The sequence below is a fragment of the Callorhinchus milii genome, unplaced genomic scaffold, assembly GCF_018977255.1.
Source record: "Callorhinchus milii isolate IMCB2004 unplaced genomic scaffold, IMCB_Cmil_1.0 Scaffold3, whole genome shotgun sequence".
Classification (NCBI taxonomy): Eukaryota; Metazoa; Chordata; class Chondrichthyes; order Chimaeriformes; family Callorhinchidae; genus Callorhinchus; species Callorhinchus milii.
Window position 1 is genome coordinate 18629399 of NW_024704744.1, and position 22231 is coordinate 18651629.

The 22231-nt window shown below is 42.3% G+C and overlaps 1 protein-coding gene across 1 annotated transcript in view; it reads left to right on the forward strand.

Moving 5' to 3' along the window:
* The first annotated feature begins 5832 nt into the window (after window positions 1-5832).
* LOC103180921 (WD repeat and coiled coil containing) overlaps window positions 5833-22231 on the forward strand; it is an 81858-nt gene continuing 65459 nt past the window's right edge. The window contains exons 1-3 of the mRNA XM_042333245.1: window positions 5833-5881; window positions 14187-16110; window positions 20121-20241. Coding sequence (XP_042189179.1) covers window positions 5850-5881; window positions 14187-16110; window positions 20121-20241 — 2077 coding nt within the window. The 5' untranslated portion in view covers window positions 5833-5849. The remainder of the gene's footprint in view (window positions 5882-14186; window positions 16111-20120; window positions 20242-22231) is intronic.

Genomic DNA, 22231 nt, shown 5'->3' on the forward strand with positions numbered 1-22231 from the left:
GATTGTTCCCAAGGGAAATGTGTTTGTACGAAACAATCACATTCTTCCTGATTCATTACATGGCATTTTAAACTGGTGTTGTGCAATTAATACACAGTCAATCAACTTTACAGTATATCCTCTACAGTGAAGTGCTTTGACACATCTCGATGATGTGATGTATCAAATGCAAGGATTTGTTGTTATTATTACATGTAATTATTTCAACAGACATTCAAGGAGCTCACACAAAAGTCTCTATATACGTCATAGAATACAAGCTAGATAGTACTTCATGGACTCTTTATCCACAAATGTCAGTTGTGTGAATGATAAAATGTCCTTGGGCTAATACAGTATCTATTTAATTGTGGAAATAGAAATCATTTGATAGCAATATAGTGTTGTGAATCAAATAATAGCATTACTGCTTGGGTTGTTATTTGGTCATATTATTTTCTTGTTAACAAAGTTTCTCTTTCTCTTGAGATATAAAGGAGGAATATGTGTTTTCAAACTTTGTCTTCCTCTCCCATCACTCTCTGCATAGTCCCTCTAACAAGGATGCCTGTGCCTATTTGTCTTCCATAATATCTCTTGTTTTTTTCAACCCTCAACTCTCCTTTAAGCCTTTCATCCAGGCTCGTACCAAGTCTGCTTTCCTTCATCTCTGCTATAATACCTGCCACTCCATTACCACACCTTTAATGCATGAAACCCTCACCGTAACTCTCATTATATCCAGACATGATTTCTGCACTCTGCTCATCAGCCTCCTCAGTTCCATCCTCAAGCTCTAGCTAGACCATCTACAACTTCACAGCCTGCATCCTCTTGTAGTCAGCTCCACAAGTTCACCAACCCCAATTTTGCGTATCTCCAGTGGATCAACTATGATCTTTATCCGTATCTTCAAATGCCTCAATGGTTTTGTCCTTCACTATCTCTGCAATCTCTTCCTATTTCCCTAGCCACTTCCTCCGCTCTACGAATTCCGGCCTGCTTCATGACCCTGCCTGCTCTATCCCACTATCCCCACCCTCCAGAACTCTCTCCCAAAATCCCTCTGCCTTTCCCCCTCTCTCGCTGCTTTCAAAATCCATTTCAATACATATCTTTGACTGCGTCAAAATCCATCTAGAAATTTCCAGACATATAAATCCATGTGCAATACAAGAGGTTGTAAAAAGACTGTAAAACAACATTATTTAGACACTTCAGTAAATAAATTTGTTTGGGAATATAGATATAAGAGGGGATTCAGAGGGATGGAGGCATGTTGTATTATTTTATCTAATAAAGGAGTATTGAAAAAAGAGCTGGAAAGCAGGATTAATAATAGGCATTTTAGAAAAACAGTGACAGATCCCTTCAGTTCTGTAAATATCACTAAAAACGTACATTTGACAAAAAAACAATTTTGTTGTTCTTATATTTCGGCTATTAAACCAAGTATTAACACAGGTCATGTACAATGTTTGAGCTTGATTAACATTTTTATTTCGAGTCAGAAAATTGTGGGTTCTGAATTCCATGTCGGGACGTTAAACTCAGTCAAAGCTAACACTCCAATGCAGCGTTGAGGGAGCACTGCTTAGTTGTGAAGGGCTGTCCTTTTGAAGAATGGTAGAATCAATCAACGAACTCTGATAAACAGCAAAGTTAAATTTGTGCAGCACCTTTCATGTAGGGGGGTCTCAAGGCGCTGGATAATCAGTGTTTGGGACCTGAGCTGGAGGTTGGGATCAGGGAGGGTGAAGCGCAGGGAAGAAGAGTGATCGAAGGCATAGTTGAAGAGGAGGGTCTTGAGACGGGTCTTGAAGAAGGCAAGGGAGGGGGCGAGGCAGAGGGACTGCGGGATTGAGTTTCAGAGGATGGGGGCATAGTGGCAAAAAGCCTGCCCGCCAATGGTGGAGCGGGCGAGGTGGGGATGTGAAGCAGGCCAGAGCCCGCTGAGCCGAGGGAGAGGGCAGGTTGATAGAGGGTTAAAAGGTCGCAGAGGTAGGGGGCAGCAAGGTCATGGAGGGCTTTGAAGGTGAGGACCAGAATCTTGAACTGTATTGTCTGTGTGATGGGAAGCCAGTGGAGTCAGGCAAGAATGGGGTGATAGGGTCACAGAGCCTGGTCCGGGAGAGGACATGAGCTGCAGAGTTCTGGATGACTTTCAGCCTATGGAGGGAGGGAGTTGGGGAGGCCCACAAGCAGGGAGTTTGCATAGTCGAGCCTGGATTTTATGAATGCGTGTGTGAGGGTCTTGGTGGCCTGCGATGTGATACAGTGGTGGAGCCGGGCGATGTTGCGGAGGTGGGAGAAGGCACAGTGAGTCATGGCATGGATGTGGGCTAGAAAGGATAGTTGAGGGTCAAAGAAGACACCAAGGTTCCAGACTGGCTTAGCAAGGTGGAGTGTGCAACCATGGATGGTGATGGTTTCAGCGCCTGAGGTGTGGAAACGCTGATGGGAGCCAATCAGGAGAGCCTCAGTCTTGTTGATGTTCAACTGTAGAAAGTTAGCTGTCATCCAGAACTTGATGTCTGACAGACATTCTGGAGGGAGAAAGCCCAAAGGGGGAGGAGTTCAGATGATTCCAAGGCTGGGGGTGGGGGAGATGGAGATGGGTTGGGTGGCGATGGGGAGAGGGATTGAGGAGTTAAGGAAGATAAAGTAATGCTCTGAGATGGCTTTGTCGGTGATGGTGAGGTCTGAGATGATGAGGCCCCGGGTGATCAACAGATCGAGGGAGTGATCGCGGATGTAGGTGATGGAGTGGATGTGGAGGGAAAGGTTGAGGAAGGAAAGAAGGGAAGAGAAGTTAGAAGAGGTAGAGCAGGAGGGGGTGAAGGTTGAAGTTGCCTAGGCTGAGGAGGCATTCGGAGCAGAGAGAGAGGGAAGATAGGAGGTTGTCTATGTCAGGGAGGAAGGTGAAAACATTCACACCTACATTAACTAATTGTTCTTCTTCAGATACAATTTTGCATTAATATAGTTCCTTTCTCTTCAGAAATACATCTCAAAGCGCCTCACAGAGTCAACTGGGAGCCAGAGCTTGGGGAGGAAGGAGTCGAGAAAAGGTCTAAATAGCTCCAGGTCTGCCGATGTGTCTGGTAGCTTGTCTGGCAGACCTTAGGGTCAGGATAGGTGCAAACTTCCTGCAGCTGAATGTGGACAAGACGGAAGCCATACCCCTTGGCTCCCATCAACATCTTCACTCATGCGGATCTGAACTCCTCAACCTCCCTGGGATCTCCCTCGCACTCACTGAACCAGTGTGCGATCTGGACATCTGGTTCGACCCCCTGCTGTCCTTTCTCTCCCACATCTGGTCTCTGACCAGGACCGCTTTCTTCCACCTCTGCCACATTGCCCACCTCTGACTGTACATTACTCCAAATGTAGCTGAAACCCTTGTAAATGCATTTGTCATCTCCCACCTGGATTGCTCAAATGCACTCCTCGCTGGTCTCCCCAGCTCTGCTATTCAAAAGATCCCGCTCATTCAGAACTCTGCTGCCCCCATACTGACCCGGACCAAACTCCATACCCACATCTCACCAGTTCTGGCCCGGCTCCACTGGCTCCCCATCACCCTCCGCCCACCAGCAGAGGTTACACTTTCACCCCGAAACTGTGGAACACCTTCAATGCCTCCGCCTTGCCCCCTCTTCACTTTTTCAAGGACTGCCTGAAAACCTTCTTCTTTGACGGTGCTTACGGCACCCCTCCCCCACTCACCCCGGCTCGAAGTCAGGCTCCGCCACTGAAAACTGAGAGGTTACCCTATGTGGAGGGCGCTATATAAGTGTAAGTTGTTGCTGTAAGGTGACCAAAAAACATGGTCGAATAGGTGGTAAGGTAAGCTTCAAAGATGGGAAGGATGGAGTTCCATAGTGTAGAGGGAAAGCTGAACAACAGCAAATTTGCACATTTTTATTTTTAATAACTCCTGATTTTTTTCCCCCATCTGCATTTGTTTGTACCATGCCAAGTCATTTTTAAACCTTCTCTCCTGACCCTCCTTTCTGCACATCTGCTTGGCCTAAGTAGCACAGGCTGTAATATATTATTATTATTATGATTAGCAAGACTGTCCTTTGCAGAATTTGCTTTTCCCTCTCTGACATCTATCTGAGTGATCTAATTCCCATTCCCCACTTATAATAATCCTTATCATCCTTGCCTGTGATATAGTACCTTATCACGTCTTCGAGACGTCTCAAAGCGCTTCACAGAATATACTGTAAAGTGTAGTGACTGTATATATTGTGGCCGAAACGCAGCAGCCAACTGGGCACAGCAGAGCCCTACAAACAGTGGTGGATTGAAGTGACCAAATTGTTATCAATTAAAGTTTGAAGCTGTTTCAGCCTTTGGTGATGACTATGGGGGGGGGGGGGATGGGTGTGTGGGGGGAATGTGTGTGTGTGTGTGGGGGGGGGGAATGGGTGGGTGTGTGGGGTGTGTGTGTGGGGGGGGATGTGGGGGTGGTGTGTGGGGGGTGTGGGGGGGGGGATGGGTGTGTGTGGGGGGGGATGGGTGGGGGGGATGGGTGTGTGTGGGGGGGGGATGGGTGTGTGTGGGGGGGGATGGGGGGTGTGGGGGGGGTGTGTGTGTGGGGGGGGGTGTGGGGAGGGGTGTGTGTGTGTGGGGGGTGTGGGGGGGGGTGTGTGTGTGTGGGGGGTGTGGGGGGGGGTGTGTGTGGGGGGGGTGGGGTGGGGGTGTGTGTGTGTGTGGGATGGTGTGGGTGGGGGTGTGTGTGTGTGGGGGGGTGTGTGTGGGGGGGGTGTGGGGGGTGTGTGTGTGGGGGGGGGGTGTGGGGGGGGGTGGGTGGGGGTGGGTGTGGGGTGTGTGGGGGGGGGTGGGGTGGGGGTGTGTGTGGGGGGGGTGTGGGGGGGGATGGGTGTGTGTGGGGGGGGATGGGTGTGGGGGGGGTGGGTGTGTGTGGGGAGGGGGGATGGGTGTGTGTGGGGATGGGTGTGGGGTGGGGGGGGGTGTGTGGGTGGGGGGGGTGTGGGGAGGGGTGTGTGTGTGTGGGGGGGGTGTGGGTGGGGGTGGTGTGTGTGTGGGGGGTGTGTGTGGGGGGGGGTGTGTGTGGGGGGGTGTGGGTGGGGGGTGTGTGGGGGGGTGTGTGGGGGGGTGGGTGGGGGTGGGTGTGGGGGGTGTGTGTGTGGGGGGGTGTGGGGGGTGTGTGTGTGGGGGGGTGTGTGTGGGGGGGGGGTGTGGGTGGGGGTGGGTGTGTGTGGGGGGGGGGTGTGGGGGGGGGTGTGTGTGGGGGGTGGGTGTGTGTGTGGGGGGGGGGTGTGTGTGGGGGGTGTGTGTGGGGGGGGGGTGGGGTGTGTGTGGGGATGGGTGTGAGTGGGGGGGTGTGGGTGGGGGGGGGGGGGTGTGGGGGGGGTGTGTGTGTGTGGGGGGTGTGGGTGGGGTGTGTGTGTGTGGGGGTGTGTGTGTGTGGGGGGGTGTGTGGGGGGGGTGGGGGGGGGTGTGTGGGGGGGTGTGGGGGGGGGGTGGGGGGTGTGGGGGGGTGGGTGGGGGGGTGTGGTGGGGGGTGTGTGTGTGGGGGTGTGTGGGGGGGGGTGTGTGGGGGCGGTGGGGGGGGGGGGTGTGGGGGTGTGGGGGGGGGTGGGTGTGGGGGGGCGTGGTCACTGAACACCCTGACATCACAATCACTCAGTTTCAGACAAGGTCAGTGACCAGGCTCACTGACGCACGCGCAGTACTTCCACATCGACTGACGCAGCAGGCGCATGCGCAATTTATCCCATCGGCTTCAGCACAAGCGGCGCGTCCTGCGCTCTCAGCCCCGCCTCGCGTGAGGCGGGCCGCCGCTAACCGGAAGCGCGGGGGTTGCCCGGGGAACGTTTCCGGTACCGGGGATGGGAGTGTTGACGCCGATCATCAGAGAGAGGTACAGCATGTTATATTATATTATAATAACACAGCACATTATAGCATTATATTGCACTATATTACACTACAGCACATTATATTACATTATATTACACTATAGCACATTATATTACATTATATTACACTACAGCACATTATATTACATTATATTACACTGCAGCACATTATAGGACATTATATTTCACTATAGCACATTATATTACATTATATTACACTACAGCACATTATATTACATTATATTACACTACAGCACATTATAGGACATTATACTACACTGCAGCACATTATATTACATTATATTACACTATAGCACATTATATTACACTACAGCACATTATATTACATGATATATCCTGCAGCACATTATAGCACATTATATTACACTACAGCACATTATATTACACCACAGTATGTTATATGACTACATTATACCACAGTATATTAGTATGTCATTAGGCTAGTTATCAGAGTGAGGTACTATATCTCAGACCAGGGATGGTTAGCAGAATGCGGTTCTCTACCTCAGAGTAGGGCTGGATTTCAGAGTGAGCAGCTGGACCCAAAGAGACTGGATTTCATTTCAAACTTTAGATTTTGTTTCATACTTCAGAGAACCTGAAGGGCTCTACAGAGTTCTGCTTTCTGGTTGGTTTTGTACATTTTCAGCATGGGTTTTTATGCTCAAAATAAATATTACTGCAATAAAGTTGATATTACCTAAGGAAAGCTTTATTTATGTAATATTAACCCTACCTTCGTCTCGCTCCCTCCCTTGCATCGTTCGAGGAACGCCTCAGGAATCTCCTTCGACAGTGCCTTCGGCCACCCTCCTACCCTCTGCCCTACACTCTCCCTGATCCCAATTCCCCCCTCCCCCCCGCTCGTGTCCAAATCCCTGACTGTTCAGCACCTTGGGACGTTCTCCCGACGTGAAAGGCACTTTACAAATGTAATTTTGTATTGTAATGTACTAAAAAAAATATTTTAGGTGAGCCTATTGTCTGGCCCATTACCATCCTTAAGAGTATCCAATATCCATGCTGTAAAGTGAGGTTGATACTTTGGAATTTTACAAAATTTACAGGTTTATTTGTAATTTTTTGCAAGTACTGAATAACGATTATTTTATGTTAAGATTAGAGAAAATAATGGGGGCCTAAATTATATGGTATTATTAAAATGAAAAAACAGCTTTTTCTGATTTTGGTGCTAAAATTTTACTATATATGAAACAGGTTAAAAAGCTAATTAAAATTACAGGTACAGAATCTGCACAATAGGGAACCATGTAATTTATTTTGCCAGTGAGGGATGAAAGTGAGTAAAATTTCAAATAAACAATGAGTTGCATTTATATAGTGTCCCAGAGCGCTTGACAATGGCAAAGCACGGTGCCGAGCTGGGGGGAGAGGGAGGTGACCTTAGGCACGATCAAATAGGAAAGTATTCAGGAGTGACCTGAAGGTGGCGAAGGAACGGGCAAGGCGGAGGGATAGAGGAAGAGTGTTCCAGAGTTTCAGGGAGTAGTGGCTGAAAGCGCAGCCACCAATGGTGGAAAGGAGGACATGCAGAAGGCTGGAGCTATTTGAGAAGAGGCAGCGGGTTGTGGGTTGGGGGTAAGTAAGTCGGAGAGATGGGGAGGTGCCAGGGCATGGAGGGATTTGAAAACGAGTGTGAGCATCTTGAAATTGATTTGTTCAGCGATAGAGAGCCAGTGAAGTCTGGCTAGAACTGGTGCGGAGTTTAGTACGGGTGAGTATGCGGGTGGAGGAGTTTTGGATCAGTTGGATCCTGTGCATGGGGGAATTGGGGAGACTGGCAAAGAGGGCATTTAAGAAGTCAAGTCGGGAGGTGACGAACACATGGACCAGTGTTTCGACTGAATCTAGGATAAGGTACGTCCCGGGCAGGCAATGTAGTGGCGGTAGGCGGTCCTGGCCAGGGACCGGATTTGGGGAAGGAAGGACAGCTGTGGGTAAGTCAGGTCAACAACAACAACAAGATTCCATTTATAAAGCGCCTTTCACGTCAGGAGGACGGTCAACAGTTAAATAAAGAAAAGTATTATGGACATCACATAATAATAATTTTTATAATCTTTACATTTATACATGCAGCAATTGAGTCCGTAGTTGGCTTCAATATCACTGTTAAAGTTTCCCTGCGTTGCTGTCTGAGCAACAACATTTTGGATTCAGAAAAATAGAGACCATGTTCTGTATCAAATAACATCTGGTCCTGCTTCTCTTGACATCACATCCGGCTTGCAAACCAGTTGACTTCATGTGCAAGCGTACAGAATGCAGGAAACCAGACAGTCAGCTGTTACTTCTCCTGTGAGTGTTTGGAACGCTAGACACCTGAGAAAGACCGGTGATGGCTGACTTGCTGGCTTCCTGCACAATATACGTAGGAAGCAGTCGTTCTTTGTCTTTCTTCAGCAGATGCTTCCTTGCTCTTTCAATTTTTTTCTGCCCGCCTATCTATGTTTCTCCTAATTTCGGAGGTTAACGTACATTGTTTGAGCATCTATAGTACATTGGGCAAGTTTCCTTACTCCACACAGAGCCTAATAATAATCCCTCCAAAACCAAAACAATAATAAATTGGTCATTTTCAATCTACGACTGTTTGTGGGACATTGCTGTGCGCAATTGGCTGCCACGTTCGCCCACAAATATACAGTCAATTCACTTTACAGTGTGTTCTGTGAAGCGCTTTGGGACGTTCTCCCGACGTGAAAAGCGCTATATCAAATGCAAGGATTATTATTATTATTATTATTGTACCTGATCTGTCATAGGTATTTTTTATTCATATACTTTTAATTTATTAGATGCCAGCTTCATTGAAAGTGCTCTGAAACACCGTGTGGCATGAAGGACGCTAAAAAATGTATGTTGTTGTACTGCACTTCTGGCAAAGTGGAGGTCAGTAGCAGAGGAGCAAACTCACGTTCTGGTGAGGCACTTATTAGGGTAGCCTGTCCTTAAGCACTGACAAATCAGTTTTGAATTTTCTCCCCTCTCAAGTGAAGATCACCAACACAAGGAATATAAAACATAATTTTTGCATAGCATAAGCACATTTGTACTTCCCTCATGAAATCGTCATTTTACTATCCAGTTCCCATTTCTGCCACGCTTTAACAAAAAGTATAAGGTGCAGAAAGAAAGGGAAGTGTTGGGCCAGGGATTGGGGATTGGGGCTAGAGTTTAAGAAGTGGTAAGGTTGTTCTGGGAGCTTTTATTATTTCTTCCTGAAACCCAGCTTTCCTCAGCTCTCATTGTGCCTCGTCTACTGATGACTGAACTTTCTTTTTATACAACACTGAAGTGCGAAAGAGCTGATGGACTCTGAAGAGCCTGAGCTGCAGTACGTCAGCCTTACATTATAAATTACCTGTAGGGAATGAAAATAAGATGTAAAACCAGTTTAATTTTGATTTCAGTTGGGCAACATTTTGAATATATTTTCCACAATAATGTTTCTAAAATAATATTTTCTGTACAAAGTTAATAGGAATATGTTTTAGATTTCATTTCTCAGTGTTCTCAGCTTCTTAGGTCACTTTAGATTTCAGCTTTTTTTGTCTCCTACCTTGAAATTTCCTAAGATGCTCATTTTTCTATTCATCTATTCTAGATTACAATTTCTTTGTCTTCAGCAGATGCTTCCTCACTCTTTTCAATTTTTTCTGCCCTTATATCTATGTCTCTCTTGATTTAGGAGGTTATTGCACATTGAGCATCTGCCTTATATTATACCTGATCTTTCATAGGTATTTTTTATTCATATATTTTGAACTATAAAGCTCAGTGGTTGTAGCCAGTGGTTAGAGCACCCACCTGGGTTCGATTCCCAGCAGGGCTAAATGTTGGGAAGGTTCCTAACTCCACACGCCTCTGTTTACCTAGTAGTAAGAAGGAACCCGGTTGTTAGTTGATTGGCAAATTGCTTTTCCAGGGATAATGTTTCCTTCAAAAAAATAATAATAATAAATCGGTCACTTCAATCCACCACTGTTTGTGGAACATTGCTGTACGTAATTGGCTGCTGCGTTTCACCCACAAAATATACAGTCAATTCACTTTCTGTGAAGCACTTTAAACGTCTCAAAGACGTGAAAAGGCGCTTTATCAAATGCAAGGATTATTATTATGTAATTTATTAGGTGCCAGCTTGGCTAATTTGATAACACTCTTTCCTCTGCATCAGAAGGTTGTGGCTTCAGAACCCACGTCAGGATTTTGAATGCGCATAGTCCAGCTATTATTATTATTATATAACCAATGTTATATTGGGGTTGTGCTGAAATGTTAGAATTGCCAGCCTTGGATAAGACATAAACCCAGGACACCATCCACCTGAACAAGTAAACCAACAATCCCATAAATAAAATTGGTCATTCACTTCTTAGTTGCTTCTGGGGCGTTGCATTCTGGGCACAATGTGGCTGCAGCATTGACTTGCAAACTACACTTTACAATAAATCTTCTGAAGCTCTTTGATTTGGCCTCCTGTGTGAAAGGCACTTTATAAAATGCAGAGTTTTTTTATTTCAAAATGTTCACATGAAGGGAATGTTGTGAACAGGTTGCAAAGAGAAGAGGGAACGTCAAACTCCCTTTATATCCTAGGTCAATAAAATTGAATATCTGTGTGTTACAAGCTGTCCAAATTAAACATTCAGATAATTATGTGAGCTAAAATCTTGCACAAATAATTTTAAGATGCGCATCAACACATCAATTATTAATGCGTATGGGATATTTGTTTTCCCATTCAAAGTTCACAAATATAATATTGCCATCATTCTACAAGGTAATTTCCACTAGGGATACTGTGTTTTAAATAAATATTCAGGTCGTAAGGTGTCAGTTCAGTAAGGTGATCGTTCCTCCCACTATTTTGTTATTAATATTTATTATTATTATTATGCAGAAGGGCTCCTGAACTCCATTTAGAGTCCATGACTAGTTTCCAGGTTTCCACGTTTTTTAGTAAACAACAAGAAGAACAAAATTACATTTGTACAGTGCCTTTCACATCGGGAGGACACCCCAAGGCAGTCAGTGCTTCGGACCTGAGCTGGGCGTCAGGTTTGGGGAGGGTGTAGGGCGGGGGGGAAGCAGGGTGATTGAAAGCACGGTCGAAGAGGAGGGTCTTGAGATGGGTCTTGAAGGAGGCAAGGGAGGGGGCAAGGCGGAGGGACTGCTGGATGGTTGCCAGTGGGTGGGGGCAGAGTGTCAGAAGGCCCGCCCACCAATGGCGGGGCAGGGGACGTGAAGCAGACTGGAGCCTACTGAGTGGAAGGCGCGGGCAGGCTGGTAGGGAATTAGGAGTTCGCAGAGGTAGGGGAAAGCAAGGCCGTCGAGGGCTTTCCTGTGTGATGGGAAGCCAGTGAAGTTGGACGAGAATGGGGGTGATAAGGTCATGGAGCCTGGTGCTGGAGGTGACACAGGCTGCAGAGTTCTGGATTATCTACAGCCTATGGAGGAGTTGAGGAGGCCGACAAGCAGGGAGTTTGCATAGTCAAGCCTTGATGTTATGAATGCGTGTATGAGGGTTTTGGCAGCCTACGGTGTGAGACAGTGGGGCAGCCGGTCGATGTTGCAGAGGTGGTGGAAGGCAGAATGGATCATGGCATGGATGTGGGGTAGAAAGGATAGTTGAGGGTCAAACAAGATGCCAAGGTTTCGGGCTGGCTTAGCAAGGTGGAGTGTGCATCCATGGATGGTGATGCCTGAGGTGTGGAGGAGCTGATGGGACCCAATAGGAGAGCCTCCGTCTTGTTGACGTTCAACTGAAGAAAAGTATCTCTCATCCAGGACTTGATGTCTGAAAGAACAAAAANGTAAACAACAAAAAAAGACAATCCATGAGCTAGAAGTCCAATTTTGTGAGCCCAGCTTTTCAGACCAAGAATATGTCTTAGAATCTAACTATGTTGACATGCAGGATTAGTACCTTAAACCTCAATATTAATCCTTTGTGTACGATACAGCACCTTTCGTGTTCGGAAGATGTCCCAATACGCTTCACAGAATTTATTGCGAAGTGTAGTGACTGCATTTTATAGGCGAACGCAGCAGTTAATTTGCGCACAGCAATATCTCTCAAACAGTCTTGAAGTTTTGAACCAATGTGCATATTTCTGACAGCATCTATGGACAGAGGAAAGTGAGTTAATGTTTCAGGTCGATGACCATTCTGACAAAAGATCATCGACCTGAATTGTTAACCAATGTTACCTGCTGATTATGCTCAGTGACTTCTGTTTTTATTTCAGATTTCCAGCATCTACAGTATTTTGCCTTTTGTGCATATTTCCTGTGGTGTTTATATAAAAAATTAATTGTCATAATTTTAGTTATCACCATGTGCTTTTCTCCTTAATGTTTTAATGTGTATTTTGTACACATTAGTATATTTTGTATAAATTGTATTGAAGTTAAGATTGTTTTGACTACTCAGAACAACAAACTTTTGGTATCTTAAATGTGTGAACTGGGAGATTTTTTCCAATGTTACCTCAGCGCTGTGTGAGAGCTTTGCATGCAAAGCGTGACGGCCCCTTAGTGCTGAGGAATGCCTTGTGTTGTTTGCAGTTTAGACTGACAATCACAGGCTTCATTTTTTTGTTTAAATGCTGACAATGAATGAGTTATGGATCCCCACTGTTTGAGAAAGCTGAATTGACATCGGTAGATACAGTTGTCAATTTAGATGTTTCAATGATCAAATCATTTCAGTTATGTATGTTAATCCAGCTTTCTCTCAGTCCCAAGGTCAGTTATTTTCTACCAGCCAGTTCTTCTAATGATGTCACCGGCACTCCTTACGTTAGCAGAATACTAAAGGAAAGTATTAAAAAAAGAAAAAATTAAGCCTGGCAAAAAGAATTAACCTGCAAAAAGAGAATTGATCTAAGCGTGTTGCCAATGTGCATTTACATTTGAATAGTACCTTTGCCATGTGCTGCGGGTATCTATTTGTTTTTGTGGGGCTTGAACTTTCAACTCTTTTTTAAATTCCTGGTTGGAGATCAGCATGGCAGCCTCTACGATGTGTTTTGAAAAAAGGTTTCTCTTGCCTTCCAAAATGGCTAGTGAAAGTTGGAATACAGAAGAGCACAAAATAGAGAATACCAAAAATTATTTAAAATAAAAAAGAAGAGAAAATAGGGATAGAATAAAAGGTAATTTTGTACAGGTAAAATTTTGAAAGATTTACTTTTACATCTCAGTTGTTTTCTGTTTCAATAACATTCATATTTTATTTTAAAAAACAACACAATACTCAATCATCACACTTCACAGGTGTGTTTTGCTCTGGAGATAAGATTCATTCATTTAAAAAGGCCCTTTGACCCATTTGATCTCATCCTTCCAGATTACCCAGCCTACAGTTTTTCTACCACAGCATGAGAATACCTTGCATTTGTGTATATCAAACTTCATTAGCAACACACCAGCCCATATACACGTGGAGTCCTGTAGCTCAGTGGTTAGAGCACTCGCTTTGCAAGTGAGAGACCTGAGTTCAATTCCAGGCAGGGCCAAACCTTGGGCAAGTTTCCTTACTCCACACCCTAATAATAATCCCTCCAAAACCCCAAACAATAATAAATTGGTCATTTTCAATCTACGACTGTTCGTGGGACATTGCTGTGCACAATTGGCTGCCGCGTTCGCCCACAAATATACAGTCAATTCACTTTACAGTGTGTTCTGTGAAGCGCTTTGGGACGTTCTCCTGACGTGAAAAGCGCGATATCAAATGCAAGGATTATTATTATTATTATTAAAGAGTGAATTAATAACATGGAGATCCTGTGGGCCCATGGCGATGAGAGGTGTAGGACTAAAGATTTGTCCTTTTTAATTTTTTCAAGAGTTACTGACTGCAACTCTAAATTTTAACATAGTTCTGGTACGTTTACCTCAGTTATTTTCAACATTATAGGTACACTTGAAATGCCTTAGGTCAAATCAGACTAATCAGCTCAAGTCTCATTACACTCCTATGGATTAAATACTATATCTTTGGAACCGACGTGAAGAAGCTTTAGTTAAGCGACAGATTGCTGTTAGAAAAGGGTTGACCTGCTTCAGCCAAATAGACCCCAGTATCAGCCAGATAGACCTGTGTCTACATGCAAGCAGGAATAGATAATGGTGCTTTGTTTCAATTTGAAATGTACAACAGAATGGTGGTCTACATCAGTATGGTTGTTTAGAAAAAACAAAACATGCTGCTAGTTCAGGTAGGATTTTAAACCTTATTTTTATTACCTCCAGGATTCTGCAGGAGAGCAGTATGGATCTTGGAAAAGCAAAACTTCTGCGAACTGGTATCAATGCGTTGCATCAAGCCCTTCATCCAATTCATGGGATAGCTTGGACAGATGGCAAGCAAGTTGCTCTCACTGTTGTTTGTTTGGTCAATGGTGAGGTAAAGTTCGGAGACAGTAATGTTATTGGATGTTTTGAACACGTTCATGGTCTGTATTGGGGTTCTGTCTGCTGCACAGGGGCTCTGGCACTGCTTGCTGTTCAGCATAAGAAACACATCACGGTCTGGCAGCTGCAGCACAGTACACTGGAGAACAACAAGCTTTTGGTGTCTCAAACATGTGAACTCGGAGAAATTTTTCCAATACTGCCTCAGGGCTGTGTGTGGCATCCAAAAAGTGATGCCCTTGTGGTGCTGACAAAGAGAGATGCCTCAGTGTTGTTTGCAGTGCAGACTGACAACCGTAGAGTTAAAGCAGATATCAAGGGGAGCGGTTTAATTCATTGTGCATGCTGGACTAAAGATGGCAATCGTTTAGTGATTGCTATAGGCAGTACCCTACATTCTTACATTTGGAATGATTCTCAGAAGACCCTTAATCCATGCAATTTCTGTCCTATTTTTGATGTTGGAGGATATATCTGTGCAATAGAGGCTAGTATGGATATGCAAGTGGCTGTGGCAACTGAACTGCCCCTTGATAAAATCTGTGGTCTGAATGCTGGTATGGCCTTTGATGTCACGGGGGAAATGGGATCATTGATGTCCCGGTCCTCAGTAATAACTGTGGATGAAGATTGCTCTATGGAGGTAAGAAGGAGATCGATCGATTCTGAAAGGTCTTTGGCAGCAGATTCTATAATTTCATCATCGTCATCAGCCTGTCCCATAGAGCTAACCCACCTTCTGGCAAATCATCGGAAATCTGATCCTAGTCCACTTATTCACCTAAAACGGAGGGACAGCCTTACTGGAAGTGGTCATGACTCTTCACACCTGATTTTGGTAACCTTTGAAAGAAAGGTAACAACAACTAGAAAAGTAAGTGTCCCTGGGATTCTAGTCCCTGACATTATAACTTTTGACTCATGTGGACACACAATCGTAGTAGCATCCAACAGTTGCAACACAATTTTGGTCTATTCAGTAACCCCATCAAGTATGCCCAATATTCAGCAAATTCACTTGCAGAAAAATGAGCGGCCAAAGGGCTTGTGTTTTCTGACTGAAAAAATATTATTGCTTTTGATTGGGAAGCAGAAATCAAATGATCCTGCTTTTCTCCCCTCTTCCAATTCCGATCGATTTTTAATCAGGCTTATGACGAAAAAACTGGTGGCCAATGATCCTGAATTATCAGAATCTTATCAAACTGGACAATCTGCTATCAACATCCCTGGAATGAGAAAGTATTTTGAAAATCTGTCCAAAGAAGAGCAAATTGCAGGAAGGGAGCTTTTACTGCCAGGAAGTACCATCATTCAGTCACCCAGTGGTAGAAGGAGACTAATAGAAGAAGTCAGGAGTGCCATTGGTGAAGAGATCCCAGAAATGAGCAGTCCAGAGATGTTAGACGGCTCCACACCCTGTGACTCTTCAGTGACTTTAGCAAGCTTTGATGCAGAACCTATAAATCGCTCTGTGACTATTCTTGGACGAGCTGGCACACCAAACAGAGATTTGAATAGTCCAGTCAATCCCAAGGAAGATGGAAGGAGACTGTCTCATGCATCTATTTCGTCAAAGAACGGTGATTTTGCAAATGAAAAAATAGAACACATGTCAAGGAATATGGAGCAGTTATATGGAAGCTTTTCGGAAATGAAGCAATGCATCTCTCAAATATCAGATTACACAAGAAATGGGAAGAAGTCAATGGTGACCTATCCATCTGCATTTGAGCCTCCTTTTATTTATATCTTCTGTCAGGTAATTTCTTTCTTCAGGATGCTGCAATTGCAGTCAAAATACGATGGTCTAAGTCCTTAGCTTTTGCCCTTAATTGTTGCAGAAGGACAGCTAAATGGTTAGCCTTTCCTTTCTGTAATTAAAGCTTTTGAATTTTTTTNCCAAATCTTTGCAGCAGTGTTGCTAGAAGTTTAATAAAGTATAATGATGAAAATGTGATGTTTTCATATCTCTGAAAAACATGTAGGCCTTTATTTTTCCAAATACAGATTGCTTCTGGTGAGAGCATTTTGATTTGTAAATACTGAAGACGGATGAGAGCAATATGAAGTGAAGAATTAAGAAATGACACAAGAAGTCAATCGCAAATTTAAGAGCACTAACTAAACTAAGAGCACTAACTACCCTAAAAAAACATAGAAACAAGACTGCTTCAGTACTTTGAAGATGCTAAACGTAATTGGAGAACAGACTTTATAGGATTTCTGTTTTATATATTCAGGACTGTTAAGTGTTTTTTATTATTAAGAATAGAGAGTGTATTGGTTCTAAATTTACTACTGCATTATTCTAAATATGAAGAATACTTTTGATATTGTTGTATACTATCAGTCCACATATACTTAATATGTACCTGATATTATTTGGATACATACTATATAAAGAAAGTCCTGACAGTTCTATCTTTTATTCAAATAGGAATTAGTCATCACTTATTAATAAGTCATTTAAATTTAAAACGGACATAATTTTTATTTAAGATAATGGATGATTCATTACATCTCTTATGGTCAGATGGAAAGAAACTAAATGTTATGTTGGGACACCTGGCTTTATTCCGGTGGGCTGACAGAGGAGAAAATATTCTAATCTTTGTGCTTCACCTGTCCCTGAATCATCGACTGGGTCATTGATGAGTGTCAGCAGAATCAGAGAATACGTTAGCCACAAAATAGATTATAGCAAGAACAGAGAATACATCAGTATCAAGACAGATTATGGCCTTTCAAACCCCACAGATCCTCTGATGGAGGAGGGTATTATTGGCTTTCATGAAAATATCTATGCCAATATGCATACTATAAACACCCTGATATTGACTGTGCTGCATATATATATATATATGCTGATAGACTGGTACAGTACAAATCTAGAAGCCAGCCAGGGTTCACTGAAAATCTTTCTTTGGAGGTTCAAGAGCAACATCCAGTTTTCCTATTGCCATTATAATGGTATTAATACTTTAAGTATTTAAACTGAGGCCCAGTACTGTGTTCTATAAATACCACAGAACACAAATATATAAGATTAAAACACAGATAGTGTTAAAATAGCATACTTTAATGAAATATATTATTGCCCATATTTTTCTAAGTGAATAGAACTATTGCAACGCTGAAAAGAGATATTTTTCAGAACATATTCTGAAAATATAGAATATATGAATACAGAACTGAAGAATACAATATGAAGTTTTAGTGAAATTAATGTGGAAGCAAACTTTGAAATAAATAGTTTGTGTTAGAAGACAACCTCCTGATTAGTAGAGTGCGAGGGGAAATTTTTTAAAAAAAATTCTGAAGCAAGCATGGGTCACTTTTCTGCACTGTCTGGAATTCACCTTCACAATTTTTAGACTACTTTGGTGATGTAATTGACGAGAAAGAACCTTGTGCACCTCAAAGCGGCTTCATTGAACTTAAGAGGAATGGGAGCTTTAGACAAGCCTGGGATCTTAGAGCTCTGGCCCCAAAGAAGCCAGCTGGGTATTCTTGCATATTATCATAACCACCGTTACCAGTTTAAGTCTATTTTCTTATATCTGATCCAGATCCATCTTCAGTGACATCCATTTCAGTCACACGTTACACTCTGCTGCTACCATTAGGTTGGGTTGATTTGTTTTCAAACTCTATTTGTTGCATTTAGAGCAACTTCTGGTTTGCAAACATTGGAAGCCATTTTATTTATGTAATTTGTAAAAGGACCTCCAGAATTTGCAGGTAAATTAAATGGCTTCTAATATTTAGAAACCAAGAGGTGCAATTATTGCAAAAAAAATGGGTTTTGAATATTCCCAGTTAAATTCCAATGTCTCCATTTAGAATGACTGCTGATACAGTATATTGCAGTTTAAATTGGTCTGTTGTAGAACTTACATCACACAACAACTTGGGAGAAAATCTTTTTTCAGGATTTTCAGGATCCATGTTTATATGCACATTCATTCTGTATTTAAAAATATAACTTGCACCTTAGGACTTGAGTCTGTTGACAATAATGGATCCTGGTGTGATTTGTAGTGGTGGTGATGTGTCTATTTTAAATTCAGAATATTATATGCTGTTTTTCTTAAAATAACTGGATTTATCTGCTAGAAGTTGTCTTAATTTGTGTTTTTAATTCACTTGCTGTAAGCATTTACCTTTGTGTTAAACCTACACCAGAATATTTATCCTGTAGTGAGTATCTCTCTCAGTGCACTTAACATCTGGACTGTTTTATGCACATGGTTACAAGTTGTCATAATAATTATTGATACTCAGAATATCTGTACAATCACTGTTTGAAGGCAGCAATTTGTTTTATTTTCTACATAAAAGCTGGGCTTTCCTGATGTTGTTTGCGTCAGTGACATCGTTTGTCATTGAATTAATGTATTGCTCCACAGAATTCTGACATTTGACCTGTACACAATGAACTCTGGTTCTCACTTAGGTCGTACAACAACAACTTGCATTTTATAGTGTCCTGCACGCAGGGTACCGTACCGGAGCGCGCAATAATGGCGGTGCCTGACATGGAGCCCGGGGGGCAGGTGACCGCAAGCACAGTCAAAAAGGAAGGTCTTCAGGCATGATCTGAAAATGGGAAAGGCGGAGAGATTGAGGAAGAGAGTTCCAAGGTTTCAGGAGGCAGTGCCTGAAATCACGGCCACCAATAGTGGACTGGAGGGGAAGAGGGATAAGCTGTAAGGGGAAGTGCTGAACAGATCTGCTCCCTGAGCGAGAGAGAAGCTTGAGCAAGTCAGTCATCACAATTCCCACTTTCTAGCACCTACTTCATGAAAGATATAGGCAGACACTTATGAGTAATCTATCTATCTTCCTGTTTTCTTGATTGCGAAATAATGCTTTTCATTTCCACATATATGCGTGTGTGTATGTGTGGCTATTTGTGGGGCATTGCTGTGTGGAATTGGGCTGTCGCGTTTGCCTATAAATAAAGTCACTCCCAAGACGCTACGCAGGTGAAGGGCACTATGTAACTGGAAGTTGTTGATGTGTGTATGTGGAAAGGTGTGAAATGTCAGAGAGAAACTAAGCTTAAAGACGGGTTTTACATTTTTTTTAAATTTCTTCAATTAACCCAGGACAGGTATAATGAATAAGAAAGTTCTTCAAAACCAACTTCTTTAAAATTAACTTCTTCTCAGGAACATATTTTTGTATCAATTATTTTGGTGTGTTTTGTGCTCAAGTTAGTGGATGTCTGTGCTGGAGAATGAAATATACAGTATTGAGATCCAGTATTCAGCAAATATCAACCACTTTCAGGTGAACACCATGGGTAAGAAGATGGAGGGTAAAATCCATTCCACACCAATAATGTATCTTAACTCCAGTTTCTTTCAGGTAACATGTGCACTGTGTCCCAAATGAACTGTAACATTTCCATGTGCGACCATCATGGCTTGTACTAAAGAGATACCCACTCTAGTGCAAAATTCTGAGCAGTTGTGCATAACAGGCATTTAATGCAGTTCCTAGTGGATTAAACTATTTTGCTCAAACTCATTTTGCTTAGTGCACAACTCTGTTGAAGGGAGAAGACTTTCATCCTGTTTAGTCTGTGCTGGGTGAAATGTATGCTGCAATGATTATTCCAAAAATAATAAATCTGCATCAGGGTTCTATAAAATAGTTTATTAAATTATTACAGTTTAGTGCATTTGAATGAGAATTATTTGCATATAAAGAATTGATACTGTAATACTTAACATTGCCTTGAATCTAAATTCTTTTTTTAAGAAAAAGCTGCTCGAAAATACAGTAGTGGATGAAAAACGAGTCTTTCTTCTTTGTGAAGGCAAGCTTCGACTGAGTATGATCCAAGACATTTTCAATCTATGTGTTGTTGAAATGTTTCACGGTAAGTATTTTTTATTTGTAAATCGGAAATGTAATGTGCTTTTTTTCAGTAACTGGGAAAGCATTATAATTGAAAGCTGAGCATTGCAGAAAAGCCTTCGTGCATTTGATGGTTGTGTCATGGGGTGTAGTCATCCTGTACTTCCTTGTGGCTCATTTCTGACATTAACTGTGGTAATTGGGAAATAGTATAATTTTGTTGTTCTCACACATAAGTGGGTTGTCTTCTCAATAAAAGGAATGAACACAGGAAGGGGGGAAACATTTAAACAAATACATGACATAGAGTATAAAGGGGCAAAAATACTATTCTGTTTTCTTGCTTATGTAATTTATTTTACTAATAAAACATAGTAATAGTTATCTGTGATCTCCTGCGTAATTGTGCTTCCCATTTGCTTGAAAGATCACTGCTAAGCACAATTTGAAAGAAAAAACACTTATTTCAATCCATAATTCTACAGATAGATGTACGTGCAATGGTTATTTTCAGGTGAGGATCATTTTTCAATACTACAAACATTTTTTTGAAAAAAATCTTTATTGAGATTAACATTTAGAAAAAATTGTGGTGATTTATGGACTTGAATAGTGTACTGAAATAGTATTATATGAACAAATGCTGGGTGCTACCTAAAAAATACACTGCACTTTACAGCAGTGGTGGCCAACCTAGAAATGACCACCCCGGACGTGTGCATGAGTCTAGGTAAGTCCATGTTCGATCAGCAGTGTGTTTTTATTTTTTTCTTGATTTGATTTATGGCAGAGTGGTCCAACCTTTTGGCTGCCCTATTTGAGAAACGTCCGGGGTCCAAATTTGAAATATTGTTGTGTTTCCCTTCCTGAAGCATAACATAACATTTATGGATTATGGAGTGAGCGGGTTGGCTGGCTGAAATGGAGGGTGGGGGCACGCCGCCAGTTGGACCATGCTGATTTATGGTGTAAATCAAGCACTTTGAGGCATTCTCCCAACGTGAATGACATTTTATTAAATGTAAGGATTATTATTATATACAGGCCAAATTTATAAAGCGTAGCAGATTGTGGATTGCAGACTGTGATTATATTGCTTTTATTAAAAATATCAACTTCAATTCTGATAACCGAGCACAAAAAATAATGGTACTGTATGGTATAAGTTTAAATCAATTGTAGTTCATTGTAAAAATAAAAATCAATTGTAATCAAGGTAGTTAATTAAAATTGTAAGATTTTTTTTGAAAGACATAATTCAGGTCATTGATAATCATCCATGACATAATGGAAGTTAGTATTTTTATTTTAAAAATAGACTGTGTGTGTTATAGTATGTTGTGTTTACCTTCAGTAAAATACCTGGAACAAGACAGAAATAGAAAATTCTTTAGAGATTATGAATAGAGATTAAAGTGCCAAAGCTTTGAACTGAAATCCGATTGTGTCTCAGCATGTGATCAGAGTATCTAACTTGAGTGTAAACCCTACAAACGATTGAGAGGCTACAGAGGAGGGCAACCAAAATAATTGAGGGGAAGGAGGGATTGGACTACAAGGAGTGATTAGATAAGCTGGGTATGTTCACACTGGAGAAGAGAAGTTTGAGGGGCGATATGATTGCGGTCTTTAAGATTCTGAAAGGAATAAATAATGTAAACCACGATAAGCTGTTTTATCTTATACTGAACAGTAGAAACAGGACATGGCCTGTGATTGAAAGGGGGTAAATTCAGAACAAATCTGTGGAAACACTACTTCAATGAGCGAGTAAACTTATGGAACAGGCTCCCTAGGGAGACGGTGGAAGCAGAAAATGTTGTTTGTTTCAAGAACAAATTAGATAGATTTCTGCTAGAAAATAATGTCTCGAGATACAATATGTCAAGCAACTGCCAGGATGATGGAAGGTGAACTAGATGGAACTTGGTTTTCTTTTGCCTCGCAAATTCTTATGTAGGATAGGTATTATTTTGTATTTTATTTTGTACAATTAGTACTTTGTTGAATGT